General features: G+C 33.8%; 1 protein-coding gene across 4 annotated transcripts in view; it reads right to left on the bottom strand.

Annotated features, from left to right (window-relative positions):
- The window catches only part of LOC140439164 (1-phosphatidylinositol 4,5-bisphosphate phosphodiesterase epsilon-1-like), a 579894-nt gene that overhangs the window by 81752 nt on the left and 481661 nt on the right, over positions 1-16481 (bottom strand). For 3 of the 4 annotated variants that reach the window (XM_072528894.1, XM_072528893.1, XM_072528896.1), the window contains one exon: positions 9213-9513. In XM_072528894.1, the coding sequence (XP_072384995.1) occupies positions 9213-9513 (301 nt within the window). Of the gene's footprint in view, positions 1-9212; positions 9514-10266; positions 10693-16481 lie in introns of those variants that run through there. The other variant, XM_072528897.1, reaches the window with a different exon arrangement.

The following is a 16481-nucleotide window of genomic DNA, read 5'->3' as shown; positions in this document are numbered from 1 at the left end:
TCCAGTAGCTGTAATGCATTGGTTATTGATCACTGTAGTAGTGTCTGTAGTAGATAGTCTCTTTTTGGTTTGTTTTTTCTTTATTAACGAATATATATATATATATATATATATATATATATATATATATATATATATATATATATATATATATGACATGTCTCTCATAACTCTATTGTATTGGATAAGAGAATTCGTTAATAAAGAAAAAACAAACCAAAATGAGACATATGTACTTTTTAATTTTTTACGTTTAAAAAAAAATTAAAGTACAGAACATATATCTTTTTTTGTAAAACATTTCTGGTGCACACCCATGCTTTTAACGGTTTGTTGAACTATGTAGTCGATTATTAGCTTACAGCGTGGTCTCTTTCTCTCAGAAGCTCGTCTAATAACGTATCGGATTGGAGTAAACGAGATTAGAGGTAATTCTAGTGAAATCGCGACGTTTCCATCCATTGCCCTTAAATAGGTTATTCCACGCTTAACTTATGTGTACCTAAGCCGTTGTCTGACTGATGTGACGAATATTAAGTGTGGTGCATAATGTGAAAATGTTTTGTGTATAACTTAAAACGAATATTTAATGCGTTTACACAAAAAAACGCAATCGAAATTTGTAGATATAGGAAATTGCTGATACAAGTTTATTTCTATTAAATTGTGTCTTTAAAAATAACAATCGACCGTGTAGTCCAGGCGTCAGAGATTTGATCAGAGGTTAGAGAACAATCTGAATTTTGCTAAGAATGCCAATTTTGTCAATATAGAAAAAAAGGATAGAAAAAAGAAAATAACCCAAATTTATAAATTAATTGTTAATTCTACATGTCGATCAAAATAAATACATCTGGTGTATTGAACTTCCCATGACTTCTGTAGCTTTAAATACTTTTCCTTATAGCGTACTGGTTTAAATGAACAAACTCTCCTTGCTTAAAATTACCTCTGGCTGAGCAATAGTCTATGGCCACCAGGATATACCATTGGCCTGATATTAATATCTATCACTAATATCTTCAGCGAGACTCTCAAGTGTTTATCATCATTCTGACTTTATTCTGACCCGTGTGGGTCGCAGCCTTCTCAAGAATTTCTCTCCAGTCGTTTCTATCCATCGCCCTGCTCTGCCAAGCACGTATTTTCATATTTCTCATATCTTCATCGATGTTATGAAGGAACTTGGTTTTGGCTCTTTTTCTTCTTCTTTGACCAATGGGTTCATCATGGAGCGTTTTTCTAGCTACGTCATTTTGTTCCATCCGCATTACATGCCCTATCCACCTCAGACGTCCTAGCTTGATATGTTATGCGATATCTGGTTCCTGGTATATTCTATAACGTTGGAAGTTGTATCGTCTTTTCCACTCTTAAGTGATGCACTCACCAAATTTGCTTCATTATGCCGTGGGTTTTCGTTCTAGGGCCTTTCCTTTCCGCACATTGTATGCGTTTTCCATCAGAGAAGTTTGATTCATATTTCATATTTCGCCTTTGTTGCAAATTTCAATTCAGTGTGTCGATCATTTCCTTCGTCCATAGTTATCAAAATTAGTGCAATGTTCTTATCCCCAAGATACTATTCTACTCTTTGTCGGGCTTCTAGATGGCCATTCTTCCCACACGAATGCTATAGACGTGCTCTAAACTGCCAAAGAAAATGAAATAATTTTATTTTGTTTACCTAGCAGAGTTTACACCACTCAAGAACTTCAGTTTTTATACAGCTAAAATGAAATTGGACAATATTACACAAGAAACGTAAAATAAATCGATTAAGAAAACATTATTGGAAATGCGCTGTCTCGAGCAACATCGGCTTCAAATAAAATTTCAGTGTTTAGAGCTTGTGGAATGGATTTACCCTTTTAATCTTTCTATAATTCCAGATAGCTTTTTGCAATATCTGATGTTTCTTTGAGTAGTAATCTACTTTGTTTAGAACGTGAACCAAATCATCAAAATAATGTTCTAGAATAGTACTTAGATGTACACAATGATACTCTAGAGCTGGACAAAGATTTATTAAATGAATTCACTCTGGTTGTTGACGGAGTTAAATGTGACGTGTTTCCCTGTAATATCTTCTTCTTCTTCTTCTACTTCTTGGAGATCTTTCGATCTGTTTAATCCTGAAGCTGCCTCTGGTTAATTTCATGGGAGGTAGGTTGCCAACTATCCCTCCACCTTTTAGGTGGTCTTCCGGGGGGTCTTGAACCGGGCGGGTTGTTTTCTAGGACAATTTTTGGTCTATTCTCATCCATTAGTCTTACATGATTGTACCACATCCCCTTATGCTGTCTTCCTCATCTTACAATATCTTGAATTTTGCACTGCTCTCTGACGTTTGTATTTCTCACCCTGGCTCTTCTTGTTTTGCCCACTATTGTTCTTAGGGTTTTCAATTCGGTAACCCTTAGCATCTGTTTCGTTTTGTTGGTATCTTCGCGAACTTTTATGCCATATGTCATGATCGGTCGTATGCAAGTCTTGTAGATTCTAATTTTAATATCTGTGCGCATATACGGATTTGACCAGACTATCTCCCGCAGACATCCCGACAATGCGGATACTTTGTTGATCTGACTCCTTAGGTCCTTTACTGGGTCGTGTGTGCTTGATATATCTATGCCCGGATATCTTAATTGCATCACCTGTTCTATGGGGTTATTCTCAACCACTATTATACATCTTAGCGGATCTTTTGCTATTGTCATACATTTGGTTTTGTTGGTAGAAATAGTCATATTTAGTAGTCGGCTTATTTGAAAGAACTAAAAGAGCTGTCTCTGAAGATCATCTTCCGATTAGGCAATAATTGCTGCATCATCTGCGTAACACACCATACCAATTCTTTTGTTGCCTTTTCTGTATCCGAGATTGTTAATTAAATCGAAATCATACTCGAGGCCAAACCAGGCCCTTCTCATTCACTGACAATACAATACGTCTACCAGATAAAAGACTTTCTAATTTAAGCCAATCAATACTTTCAGAGAAATATAAAGTTAATATTGATGAACCGGAAAAAGAAACACCAAGTAAATATTTACAAAAGTGTTTACCAATACCAACCATTACGATACTATTTTATAAGAAGGTAAATCAGCTGCAATTTTGAACATAAAAGAAAATATCAAAGCAAGGGAAGCTAAAGTCAAAGGTAAAGCTACAGTCGGATCATCATGCAAAAATAAACATCGATCAGCTAAAACAGCTGTGCCAACTAAAAAGTTAAGATTCGCAGGACGTAAGATTAAGAAAAAAAGACAACCAAAGAAAAAAACGAAAGAAATTAAAGAATCTAGTGAAGAGATGTCGATTTCGAGCAATTCTGATTCAGACACACCGAAAAATGCTAGTTGCAAGAAATGTTTTATTAAATAATATAACAAAAAATCTTCTGCAGACTGGATACAATGTATTATGTGCAAGAAATGGCTACATAAAAATTATGCTGTGTAAGGCGACTATTGCAAGAAAAAACTAAATAAAATAAAACATCGACTGAACTGACGAAATAATATTTTTTTTAAGACTAATTTATAATAACAAATGCGAATTAATACTAAAGTGTAATGTACCATTGCTAATTATAGAAATAAAACTAATTTCTATAATCTATAATTATAAATACTAGTACTTGTTTACTTGACATATTTTTGTTAATATAAATAATAACTACACCTAATTACGCTGAATGATAGTAAACCATAGATATACAAATCACTATTTAAAAAAATAATTTCGAATATCCACTGTTATAAAATACCCCATTCAAAAATGTCGGGCAAGTATCACACTTTGTCCCTAACTCTTGTTTTTCTACCCATATACAATCTAAAATAATTGTTAACTAGTAGTTATATAGTAACTGCCTTGATAAATTCTTATTTCCCTGGTCTATCTGAACTAATATTCAATCCTACAAAAAATAGGTTAAAACAGAAGCTCCAAAACAGCAATTTCAAATTCAACATTACGTCAAAATAGTAAAGTTTTAGACATTATAGAGCAAATAATCCATTTATTTCTCCCATAAACCATAACATTAGCGGCATACCGCGGTATATTGTACGCAATAATTCAAATCCCCATGTCGACGCCAAATTGTCAGCGAAAACTTTAATCAGTTTCCAAAACAATAACTAGGTACAGCAAAATCCAATAAAATTCAACATGTTTAATGAAATAATAAAGTAATAATACACTGTAGGAATAATACACTCTTTAATATAATAAATTTATTCTTATTATAGGGTTTGGGCCCGTTCTTATCAGATCTTAAGGGTCTAGTCGTATTTGTGAAAACTGCCATCTTTAAAGAGTCTTCTTAATGGTGCTATTGGTCTTAAATATTCAGACTAGCCTGTCACGATCCTAACATGCTGGTTCCATTTTCATCTTATCTCTCTTGCCCATCGTAAAATATTTTGTATTTTACAAAGATCTTTTATTTGGTTACTTTTGGTAATGTTATTTGGTTTGGTTATTTTGTATTATGTCTCTCAATGTTCCCTCAGCAACTGATGCCAAGAGTCTCATTTCTGACAATGCGATGTAAGACACTTTTTTATTTATGTTGTATGTGCTTTAGTTTTTATGTACAATTTTAATATATAAGCATTATCTACCACAGATCCAACCTCAATGGAAGTAGTGCCATCAACATCTACAGGGAGACAGCTTGTTTTGAATACTGTTGGTTCAGACGATAATGAGTAAGACGCTGTTTAATTCCATGGATACAAAGAGATACTAATATTGAGATACTGCGTCGCATGTGTAAACAAAAAGAATTACTAAGAGAGGAAAATGCAATACTTGGGTCATGTGTTGAGAGGCGAAAGGTACGAATTACTTCAAAGTTATACTGGAAGGAAAACTACAGGGCAAAAGATCAGTAGGAAGATGCCAGAACTCGTGGCTGAAAGACCTGAGGAGATGGTTCGACCGCTCATCATCAGAAATCTTTCGCGTAGCAGTTTCCAAAATTACAATTGCCATTTAGATCGCCAACCTTTGAAAGGAATCGGCGCCATGAGAAGAAGGTGACCAAGAAGTTTAGGAACCACCAAACAAAACCATTTTATATTTGGAAAATAACACGTATGTTTGAAGGAAAACGAATGAACATAACATTTATTCTGACGTATGGTACTGGCCAGCTCCAGTGCCAGACAGCTTAAGACTTGATATAATAAGAAATGGAAGTGAGTGGGCGCAACATAAGGACGGCCTATTTTACACAGTTGAAAGATCAGGTGATAAATTAAAAGGTGCGACTCGACAGGTAAACACAAAATTGTTTTTTAAGGTGTTTCCTGATAAAAGAAAAGTTTTAAGTAAATGGATGGATGAATATTTTTCATCAAAGAAACTTTGTTCTATTTTTGCTGTAAACTTTTTACAGAGGATAAAAATAAAAGAGGATTCTATAACTCTAACACCTGGCAAACCTATTAAAATGGAAAACGCTTGGTTTACAATTGAAATTTAATATAACGATTGATGCTAATAATCAAAAAATGATTAAAGAAGAAAAGATAAAATGGAACAACCTTTTACATAATTTTTTAGTACATCAACTCATTTCCTAGCTAAGCAGAACCTATTATTTCGAGATCATATGCAAGGCGTGACCTCTGAAAATAAAGGCAAATTCCTTGAACTTGTTAATTTTCTTTCAAATTATGATCCTGTTTTAAAAGAACATGTTTTACAGATATATTCTGCTTCAAATACTGTCATTTATTTGTCTCCAATGATACACAACGAATTTATATATAGATTTGCTGGACAAGAGTGTCAAGCAGAAAATCATTACGGAGATCAAAAACGCAAAATATTTTGGGATACTTTTTAACAGTACTCCTGATGTTTCTCACTTAGACTAAATGAGTGAGGTTGCGAAATACGTTTATGTTACCGAGAATAGTAAAATTTAAGTAAAGAAATCTTGTTAGTATTTTTTATTCTTACTGGGAAAAAATCACTAGACATAACCAATGATATTGTAAATGCACTGAAAAATGATGGATTGGATCTACAATTGTATAAGAGTCAAGGTTATAATATTGCAGTCACTATATCAGGCAACCATACGCCTGTCCAAGCAAGGATCAAGGAAAAAAATAGCAAAATCATTTTTGTGTCTTGTCCAAACCATTTTCTTAATTTGTGTGGAGTTTAGCTTTTGCAATCAACCCTAGATGTGTAACGTTTTTTGCAGCTTTAGAAAGTGTATGTAATTTCTTCACGTCCTGTTCACATAGATGGGACATGTTATTGAAAGTTATAGGTTTATCTGTAAAACGACTATCTAATACTAGATGAAGTGCCAATCACGGAGCTGTGAAACCTATTTTGAAACATTTTGATAAATTAGTTCAAGTTACAGAAAAATTGTGCGATGCCAAGGAAAATAATAACACACAGAGCTCTGCTGAAATTTTACTTTCGAACATACGTGACTTCAAATTTCTTGGATTCCTTTATTTATGGGGGTACATTATGCAAGAAAGCAAGAAATAAACATTGCATTGAGATATTTATAGATGGAGGGTTTATGCCTTGAAAACTTCGTAATAAAACTCCGAAGTTTGAAAGTCTTTTTGAAAGACAGTCGATATGAGCTGGTCAAGAAGTTTCCCGTGAAACAAAAAGGAGACGTTTAAAAAAGATAATGGCTGCAGAAACAGCCAAAGATGCCAGATCATTTCTCGAAGATGAAACTAAAATATCTATGCTTAAATGTTTAGACAAGCTACACCAAAAGTTTAAAACTAGAATACAAAAAATCGAGACTCAAAAAAATTCAAAATCGTGCAGGTCGAGTATTTACTCAATGATTGTGACACAGAACTGTGTTTCTGCTGAGAGATTTTGTAAATTCTTCGTAGAATTCGATAAGCAAGAAATTGTTAATTAAATCAGTATAATTCGTTACTATATAAGAGCTGCAAGAATAAATGAAGAGAACAGAAATTGGACTACATTAAAGATGGCACAGATTCTTAATATGGAGCTAATGGAATCTGTTCCTTATGTCTTTGTTGCCATAAAACTGTTTCTAACACTGTGTCTCTATTGCTTCCAATGAGAGAAGTTTTTCAAAATTGAAACTCATAAAAAGCTATTTATGATCCACGATGAGCCAGACTCAGCTAAATGATTTAGCAATGCTCTCGATTAAACATAAAGTAGCAAAACACCATCAACTTCGATAATGTAATCAAACAATTTTCAGAAATAAAAATGAGAAAAAAAGTGTTTGTAGGTAAAAACTGTGAAATAAATTAAAGTGTAAATACTAAAAAAATCTTGTGTTATCAATGCTAACCTTTGGATAATGATTGAAACCAAACCAGATTAATTCAATTAAAAGTAATTTTGAGCATAGCATTGGTATAAATTTTATTATATTTTATCTTTAAATTTCAAACATGTTGTATTTAGATAGTTCCTATATGGAGGTAAGTCTTAGCTTTTTTCTAATATTGGGGAGGGGGGCCTCTTCGGTTACTTCCGCCCCGGACTTCCTGAATTGTAGTTACGCCACTGTTTATGCATATGTCATTATTGGTCTTACACATATTCATATTCTTCCAGATAACAGTCCTTGTTCTATTTTGTTTAGATATTTGTCCAATACTACATTTTGTCAAATACTAAACAGCTTATTATTATTGTAATCGTTGGTAAAATAAGTATGAATACAAAAATTTATTACCGAAAATATCCAAATAAAACCATTCTCAAATGCTCCTTATTGCATTAATACTAAATCTCTCTAATTTTCCAACTTTTGATTCATACAAACTCTTTTTAAGTTCCCGTCGACTCAGAATAGTTAATAAGAATATATCTCAAATAAACCGTATACCGTTAACATCCATTATCCTTGGAAATTTTAGGAAGGAAGCCCACTCGGATTTTCATTAATAGTCAGAGTAAGAGTCAGAGACGGCAGATTAACTTCCCTGAGTGGCTTTGAATTATTCAATCTTTGTTTTCGGAATATTAGTTTACCACAAACCACGGCAGGTATATTTTAGTTTGCTCTACTAATTTATTGTACCATAAAAACGGTTAAAGTCATGTACAGGACGGCCAATATTGCAAAGGAAAACCTGAAAAATGAAAGACTGAAAAACCTTTAGTAATGTAAGATCGCGTAGAAGAAAAGGTACAAATGTAATAATCTACACAAAAACAAAAAAAAACTACACAAAAAAAAAGAATCTATGGAAATTAACAAATTAAAAAAGACAGACCTAATTCTGAATGACCAACTTGAGACAAACAGTTCCCCTTCTCAAGCTATTTCGTTAAAGACTATAAACTGTAAACGCATACCAAAAATAGATCACTTGAGAAAGGCACTCTGCCGAAACAGCTGTAGTGAATAGATTTTTTAATAAATTTTGTGGACGTTTTGAAAACAAAGTTTTTAGTGTTTAATTGTTACAAAAACAAATATTGACTTATCGGAAAATGAACAGATAATAAAACTGAGAAGCTATAATGGTTGCTAAACGAAAACTTAAATTTGGAGGATTTCAACGCATTGGTGGCAATTAGTGCTAAGATAAAGGCTTGCTCATATATTTCTCTATTGTACTAAATAGCACCAAGATCGAACACCATAGAGATAAGATGCTTCGATAACTGTTACTGTACGTTACATGTTATAAGCCACATACCACTCATCATATTTACTAAATACTTCTTTTGCTGTTGAGTACAGTTGAGTCCAGGGTTCTTTACCGGTGTTTCATCATCTAAAGCATATGAAATAGGTCGGAGATTTATTCCAAGCATAGATGTAATGTACTAAGTATAGAGCCTATGAATAAATACTCGCGTCCAGAGTAGATAATCATCTTATATAGTGACTGTAGCCGCCCTCTATTAGAATTATGTTGAAATAAAATAAGTCATATCACAGATATCTGTGTCGCATTATAGGCTTCGTAATTGCCACCGTCAGGGCCGAAAGGGTTAAAAGAAGAGGTAAGACTTAACAGAAGAAACTTACTTTTAGAAAGAAAAAAACGCTAAGTTACAAGGAAGAATTATTAGCAGATCAAACATTTTAAACTAATGATTCATTAATTATTGGCAATGATGGGAGAATCTATTAATTGTAATTAAAGTTGCATAAAGTTAATATTGAACTAAGACAAAATTATTGCACTCTCACCTACCACTTGTCTCTGCTGATGATGTTGGTCCCTATGTCCTTGTGCGGCCTTGGGCGATTTCCCAGCGGGCGGAAGATGATCCCCGGGCGGCCCGACTCCGCCAGCCTCGGCTGCCGCGAGGATTTCTCGCAGCTCCCTGAGGAAGGCGCCGAAGAAGGGCACCACCGGACACTCGGGCATGGCGAGCGCCCTACTTAAGGCACGGTCGTATTCTGCGGAAAGGAGCGCAGCCGACAGGAAGTCCAGCACCGGCAACGTTTCCTTTTCGGTGATGGATAGCCAGAACGGCTTGAGTTTGTTGGATCTGCAACAAAAAAAAAAAAAACAAATAATTAAAAAATGGGCTTATGATGACATAGTTCCTGTTAGGTTAATGATAATTTTTAGAAAATATTTCTCTTTCAGAAAAAAACTACGGTCAGTTTTAATAAACTCTTTAATGGCATCAAATACACGTTGTTAACTGAAAACTGTGTTTAATTTGTTCATAAACCTTATCTGCTATACGAGACGATATCCTTACGTTGAGTCTGGTTTCAAATCCGCTCAATTTAAATTATTATTATTATTGTTTTGAGGTTTCTTTGAAAAGTGTAAAGATATGCAATCAAGCCCAGATAGCCCACAATGATTTCTACCAACTCTTAAGGCGGCGTTCATACTCGGGCGATAAAAGATAAGCGATATATCGTAAACGATATGCGATACGCGATACGCACAAACAGATACTTAAAATCTAAATAGAGACGATAAAAAAGGTTCATTTCCGCGCGATTGCATACCATATCGCAAGTGATATATCGTTCGAAGGGCTACGTGTCGGTGATTCTGTGATTCTTTTTATTAATTTAGTGCATCTGGAACTATTCCCTTACTGCTTACAGTAGGACAGATGTGACGAACACTGCATGGAGGGAAATTGCATCAGAAATAAAAGATACAGTTAAATGCATTGTTTATTTATTTATTTATTATTTATTACGTGAAACAGGCCAGTAATAAAATTGTTAACTCACAGTGTAAATATTTATATACAGATTTAAAGAATTCATCGTACCTACTAAATAACTGGATCTTGTAAACCGACACATTTCCACTGTGTAGGGATTGCACCAGCTGGTTTTAAAAAGTATTCACCTAGTTTATTTCGTAAGCGGTTTGCATCATTCAAATTGCTGTTTTCACTAAACGTACTGTTATCTGGCAATGCTGGTACTATACAACACTTCTTAAAGGGCTGTGGAACATAAGGTTGCCCTTCTCGTCTGCGTATAAAATTATGAAGTACGCATGCTGCCTTAATAGTTTGCACAGCATTACTTGTGTTAGTATAAATTGGTCGGTCAAATAGACGAAATTTTGAGGTTAGTATTCCAAAACTACATTCCACACTTTTTCTACCTCTTGAAAGTCGAAAATTAAATATTCTTTTGGCATCATTTAATACTCTTTTTGGAAAGGGCCGCATTATATTATGTTGGAGAGGAAATGCTTCATCTGCCACAAAGTAGAATGGAAAAGTATTATCATTTGCCTCGCCTGGCAAGGGAGTTGCTTTTGGTATGTTGAATTTGTTATTATGCAATAATTTGCCAATTGTTGATTTGCGAAATACAGCACTATTCTGTCCATAGTCTTCGACATCTATTGCAGTGAACATTCCATCTGCGTCAGATAAAGCCATCAGAACAATTGAAAAGAACCCTTTATAATTATAATATGATGACCCTGTATTAGGGGGACACTGAATGCGGAAATGTTTTCCGTCAAGAGAACCAATGCAGTTAGGTAAATTCCATAACTCATAATAACGTTCTGATATTTGCTTCCAAGTTTCCTCCGTTGGTTGAGCCATATACTGTGGTTGTAAGTGGGACCATATAGCATCACAAGTCGAATGAACAAGGTAACCGATGGTTGATTTAACTCTGTAAAATTGCAAAGAAAGATCTTGAAAACTGCTTCCAGTAGCTATATACCTGAAAAACAAAACGTTAAATTAATTGGAAGTGTTAAATAGTTGTGTTAATGTAGGTGTTTTTGTTTTAATAGACATTATTTTAACATGTAATTTATTTTAAATTTTGTTTCAGAAAAAAACTGTCGAGAGCGATGGAAGAACATCAGAACAGCATATGTGCGCTCACTGAAACCCAAAGTCTGAGGCTAGTCAAAATTCAAAGAAAAGTTATTATTTGGCCGAACATTTAGCTTTTCTGCAACCATATTTAAAAGGAGGAGAAACCTCAGGAAATCTTACTCACGTTCAAGATACTGCAGTAGAGGAGTCCTATACCAATCAAAATGATGGGAGTGAGACAATTATTGAAGAGAAAATACCTGATGAAGCTTCTTCAGAGCAATTAATAGAAAAACCTGCTCGTAACAACTCAAAACAAACATATAAAAAACAAAAGGGAATAGGCCAAGACGATGATGCTTTTATAGAATGGTTAAAAACGAAAAAATCTGTTAATAAAAATAATCAAGATGGTAAACAGCATTTCCTTCTTTCTCTTTAACCTGATCTGAAAAACCTTAGTTTACGTCGTAAGAGGACTTGTCTCTGTTACATAAGTTGTTCGAGGAAGATGAACGAGAGAATGTAGAATCCAGCATTTCAGTTGCTTCTAGCCCATCTGTATGGAGTTTGTCATCCCATAATGACACCGAACAAACTCAATCTTACATGCGTAATATTGCAGCAACTTCGGAATTCAATTCGATTACCCAAATGCCAAAAGAAAGTTGAACTGAGTGGTACAATTTTTAAAAAACTATAAAAATAAAACTGTTTCAATAATAAAAAAAATTGAAAATAATGTCTACATTTTATTTAAATTGCTGATTATATTTATAGCTACTTACCTTATAGTAATCAGGAGTTTTTCATCTGGAGAAATAGCCTTCCTGAAGTGTGTATCTTTTTTTCAATGGTATTTGACACTAAGCTTTTCAGAAAATGAAAATTTTCAGGTTTCATTCCATAAAATTCTTTGAAATTTGATTCGTGTTGAGACAGCTCTCTGGAAACAACAGCCGAGCTATGGTGCACGTTGATAAGATTGTAAGGATGTACCCAGTATTTTGTTTTTCTTCTCATTCTACGCCTAAACCAATAAGCCACTACAACGTCTTCCTCACTTGAGCTCATAATTGTAACTGAAGAGAATTGTGCTTCCGCCATCATCGCACTGTCGCGACGATTTATCGTCCATTCTCTTTGAACCTTCCTAGCAATATATCGTGGCGATAAAATGTCGCTTATCGGATATCGTCCGAGTATGAACGCCGCCTAAGAGATTTTAGGCTGGCTGCTTCAATTATCCCTGTTAACTGAGTTAACTGGTTCCACCATACGTACAAATTTGATTATTTATTTTATTATTACTGTAATACTTTCAATCAAATTAAGGTTTCATACATTTAAATAGTATTAAATTAAGGTCATGTTTTTATACAAATAGTTTAAAATTTACCTATACTTTGATCATTAGGTAACTAAAAATCTGAGCTGAAAGCCAGATAGGCCACAATTGACGAAATGCCCCTGAAGATGATCTAGGGATCGAAAGTACTTGGGCAAGATTTAATTAAACTGTGCTCGATATATGCCTTTTATCTGATCAAAGAAAGCAGATTTGTTGTAAAATCGTGATCTAATTACCCCACCTTATCCTACTATTTTTTTACCCCACCTTACCCTCCAGCCCTGGTCCAATATGTATATTATAGTTAGTTTTATTGTTTTTTATCGTATACATCCAGGTAAAGGATTAGAATATTTAGACTAATGCGATGCACTACCAGATATAAAATAATAAAAAGACAAATAACATATAGTTCAGCCACCAGAATAAAGTTCTTTATTAAAATTTGTTGTCAGGATATTTTAAATTGGACTCCAGGAAACCGCAGGTAATAAAGGCCGTAAATCCTTTGAGTCCTTTTGTTTAAAATATAACTACATTCGCAAAAACACCCACATAACAGTAATTCCTGGAAATGACTCCTTTACCTGGCCGACGCATGAAAATATGGAATTTTTTATAATAACGTTAGCTCCTTAATGGCATATTAAACGCACATGAACAAAGTTGTGGCAGAGTAAAATGAGTTGCTAGGGTAGTATATGTGGGTTGTGAAAATAAGCAAAGTTCTAAAAAATTTAAATTAGACATTATTCTCTTAATTGTGACAATAAAGGGGACGTTCTCGGAGCTATGTATTTTGCGCTTTAATGCTTTTTTTAAAGTGTTTTGGAAGTTTTGAATTTGCAAATTTATGAATGCCTTCAGTTTATTACTTATGCTTTTAATGATCTGGAATATTATATAAACCTATATACAAAATCCGTCATTGTCGTTTCCAAGCTGGTGTAAGCAATAAGGAAGATGAATTGTTAATGGATCGATATACCAATACCAAAAAATGTTCTTAGTCAACATATCAACTCAAAGCCAACAAAAATTCATTTTACCAAATTTTAACCGAGGAAAAGTGTGATATTACAATAATTTCTGGAACATGGTCTAAGCCTACTGATAACATTAAGTTTAATAACTTTAACTTCATTGCAGTTAATAGAGATAAAGGTTATGGGGGAGTAGCAATTTTCATTTCACATAATATTATATAAGAAGTCATCCAATTTAGTCATAATTTTAATAAAAAAATTGAAGTTTGTGGAATCAATATCATTCTTGGTAACCACCAACTGGTTATTGTATCTCTATATAAATCCTCCGATGTTAGAGGGAAATCCCAAGACTACATAATTTGATTTATTTAAATAAAACATGATTGCATAATAGGAGGTAACTTTAATGCCCATCATGGCAGGCGGGAATCACCTGCATGCTCACATGATGGCAGAGTTTTGGTGGATGCTTTAAACGATGGATATGCCACAAGGATTTCTCTTCCTTTCCAGGCTAAATCTGCCGTAGATCTCATAATTGCCTTATCTACATTTATTTGGTCTGTTAGTCAGGATACGTATGGATAAGATCATTAACCAATCAGTATTACGCTTAATAACTATTATCACAATGATGCAATCACGTCCCCATTATATAGATGGTCTATGAATATAGCAAATTGGACCTTATATTCAGCTGAAATAGAGAAATCATTTTCCTCACCACCTAAGTTTCTGAAACTGATATATGTGAATGTAATGGCAGTTATGACGACCTTAACCACTGGAGGTTTCAATGTTGGTATAATCAAAAAGCTATAACATTTTTATTTCAAGCCAGCTCCCAACAAAAAATCATACTTCCGCAGAACGTTGCTTCTATTCTCTATTTAGGTAGTCGAAATCCAATTATTAGATCGATTTTAGGGGAATTTTTCAAGCGTACCAAACGGAAAATCTAAACTATCTTTTTCAGTCTTGTGTAGGACCGCGAAATGGTAGGAAGTTCGTCTGCTGCGAAATAAATTTTTGTCCATAAATAAATAAAAGTAATTATTTTCGCCGGAAATTTAATTGCAATAATTGTTTCCGTAGACACACTGCGAATAATGTACTTGCTGCCCTTGTATCGGGATCAGGGATAGTTTTTAAGCAAGTCCTTTGCTATAAAAATAAATGTTGATTTTAGTTATCTACACAAGCACGAGTCTTGTTTACTAGATCATCAAATCTAATGACTACACAAAAATTTCATTGTATGGATTCCATTCTTTATTTGTTTCTTCTTTCGTCTTCAGATTCCTCCACCAAACATTTTTGGTTTCTTTAATATTGTTTCTGTTTTATCTCATATGAATACTTTTTAAATTATTTAATCACAATCTATTGCCAAAACACACCACAAAGATAAAAGTCGAAAACTTACTGGATCGAAAGCAGAATGACTTCACAAGATACCTATTCAAAAAAAAAAAATAACCAAAAAAAGCATAAACACATATATCACAGAAAGTGATAGAGTCAAAGAAAGCTGGGCAAAAATTAAGTCTAATATCTTAGCCTCAGTCAAGGAAGTTCTTGGTGACAGAAATATAAATAAAATAAATCGTTCCCAAGGCGAAGAACTCCATGGTTTTGTACAGAAGTGAAGAAAAAATGCAAAGAAAAGAAAAAAGCTTACCTGAAATACACGTTAACTACAACACAAGAGGCATACCATAATTAGAAGACAATTAAAAACGAAACACATGCACTTGTAAGAAAAATAAAAAACGATCACTGGGAACGCTTTTCGAAAGAAATGGAACAGGATTTTTACGGTCTGCAAAAGAAAATACGGCGCTTCATAAGAGGTCAAAGAACAAAGGTAAAAGAACTAATAGAATCAATACATAGAGAAAAAAGACATAGAGAAAATACATAGAGAAGGATTGACTACCTAAAAAATCTCTATGCAAAAGAAAAACCAACGACGCTAGAACCGGAAACACCAAAAGTTACCACAAATGAAGAACTTAATATAAATGTACAGAAAGTTCGGAAAATACTTGAAAACCTAAAGAACAGAAACGCAGCAGGTAAAGACGGCATAACAAAACGAATTACTGAATTATTGTGGAGCAGCAATGACAGAACAATTAACAACATTAATTAACAAAATTATAAATCAATAAAATACCGGAAAAATGGAGAATGAGCGCATTAATTTTACTATTCAAAAAGTGAGATAAAAATAGCCAGAAAACTACAGAGTTGTTAAAAACTACCCTAAAACTTAGAACTAAAAGTGCTAATAAATCAAAGGATAAGTTTGGTAGATAAACAACAGAGTTTTCGTAGTGGAAGATCGTTTACAGATGCAATATTCGTTATAAAGCAAATTACTAAGAAATCATTAGAGTATATTAGACCAGCATTTCTGTGGTTGATTGACCGAAAGAAAGCGTTTGACAGAGTAAGACTCAAAGATGTAATCCATCTTCTGTATAATATAGAAGTTCGCCTAAATATTATTAAAACTATCGAAAACATCTACCAAAACAACAAAATGAAAGTCAGGATAGATGGACACTTTACAGAACCTATAAAAATTGGTAGCGGAATACGACAAGGGGATTTATTGAGCCCCATAATCTTTAATTTAATGATGCATAAAATAATCAAAACCGTTAACAAAGGAAGAGGATACAAAATGGGAAACAAAGAAATAAAAATACTCTGCTACGCAGACGACGCAATATTGATAGCCCAAGATGAAGATAGTCTGCAAAGACTGGTTCACAGATTTAACATAAGAGCAAAAGAATTTATTATGACAATCTCATATCAGAAAACTAAATTTAGTAGTCAGC

This window comes from Diabrotica undecimpunctata, chromosome 4 (assembly GCF_040954645.1).
Source record: "Diabrotica undecimpunctata isolate CICGRU chromosome 4, icDiaUnde3, whole genome shotgun sequence".
NCBI classification, from domain to species: Eukaryota; Metazoa; Arthropoda; class Insecta; order Coleoptera; family Chrysomelidae; genus Diabrotica; species Diabrotica undecimpunctata.
The sequence above is the reverse complement of the archived record's forward strand: the minus strand, read 5'-3'. Positions and strand labels throughout refer to the sequence as shown.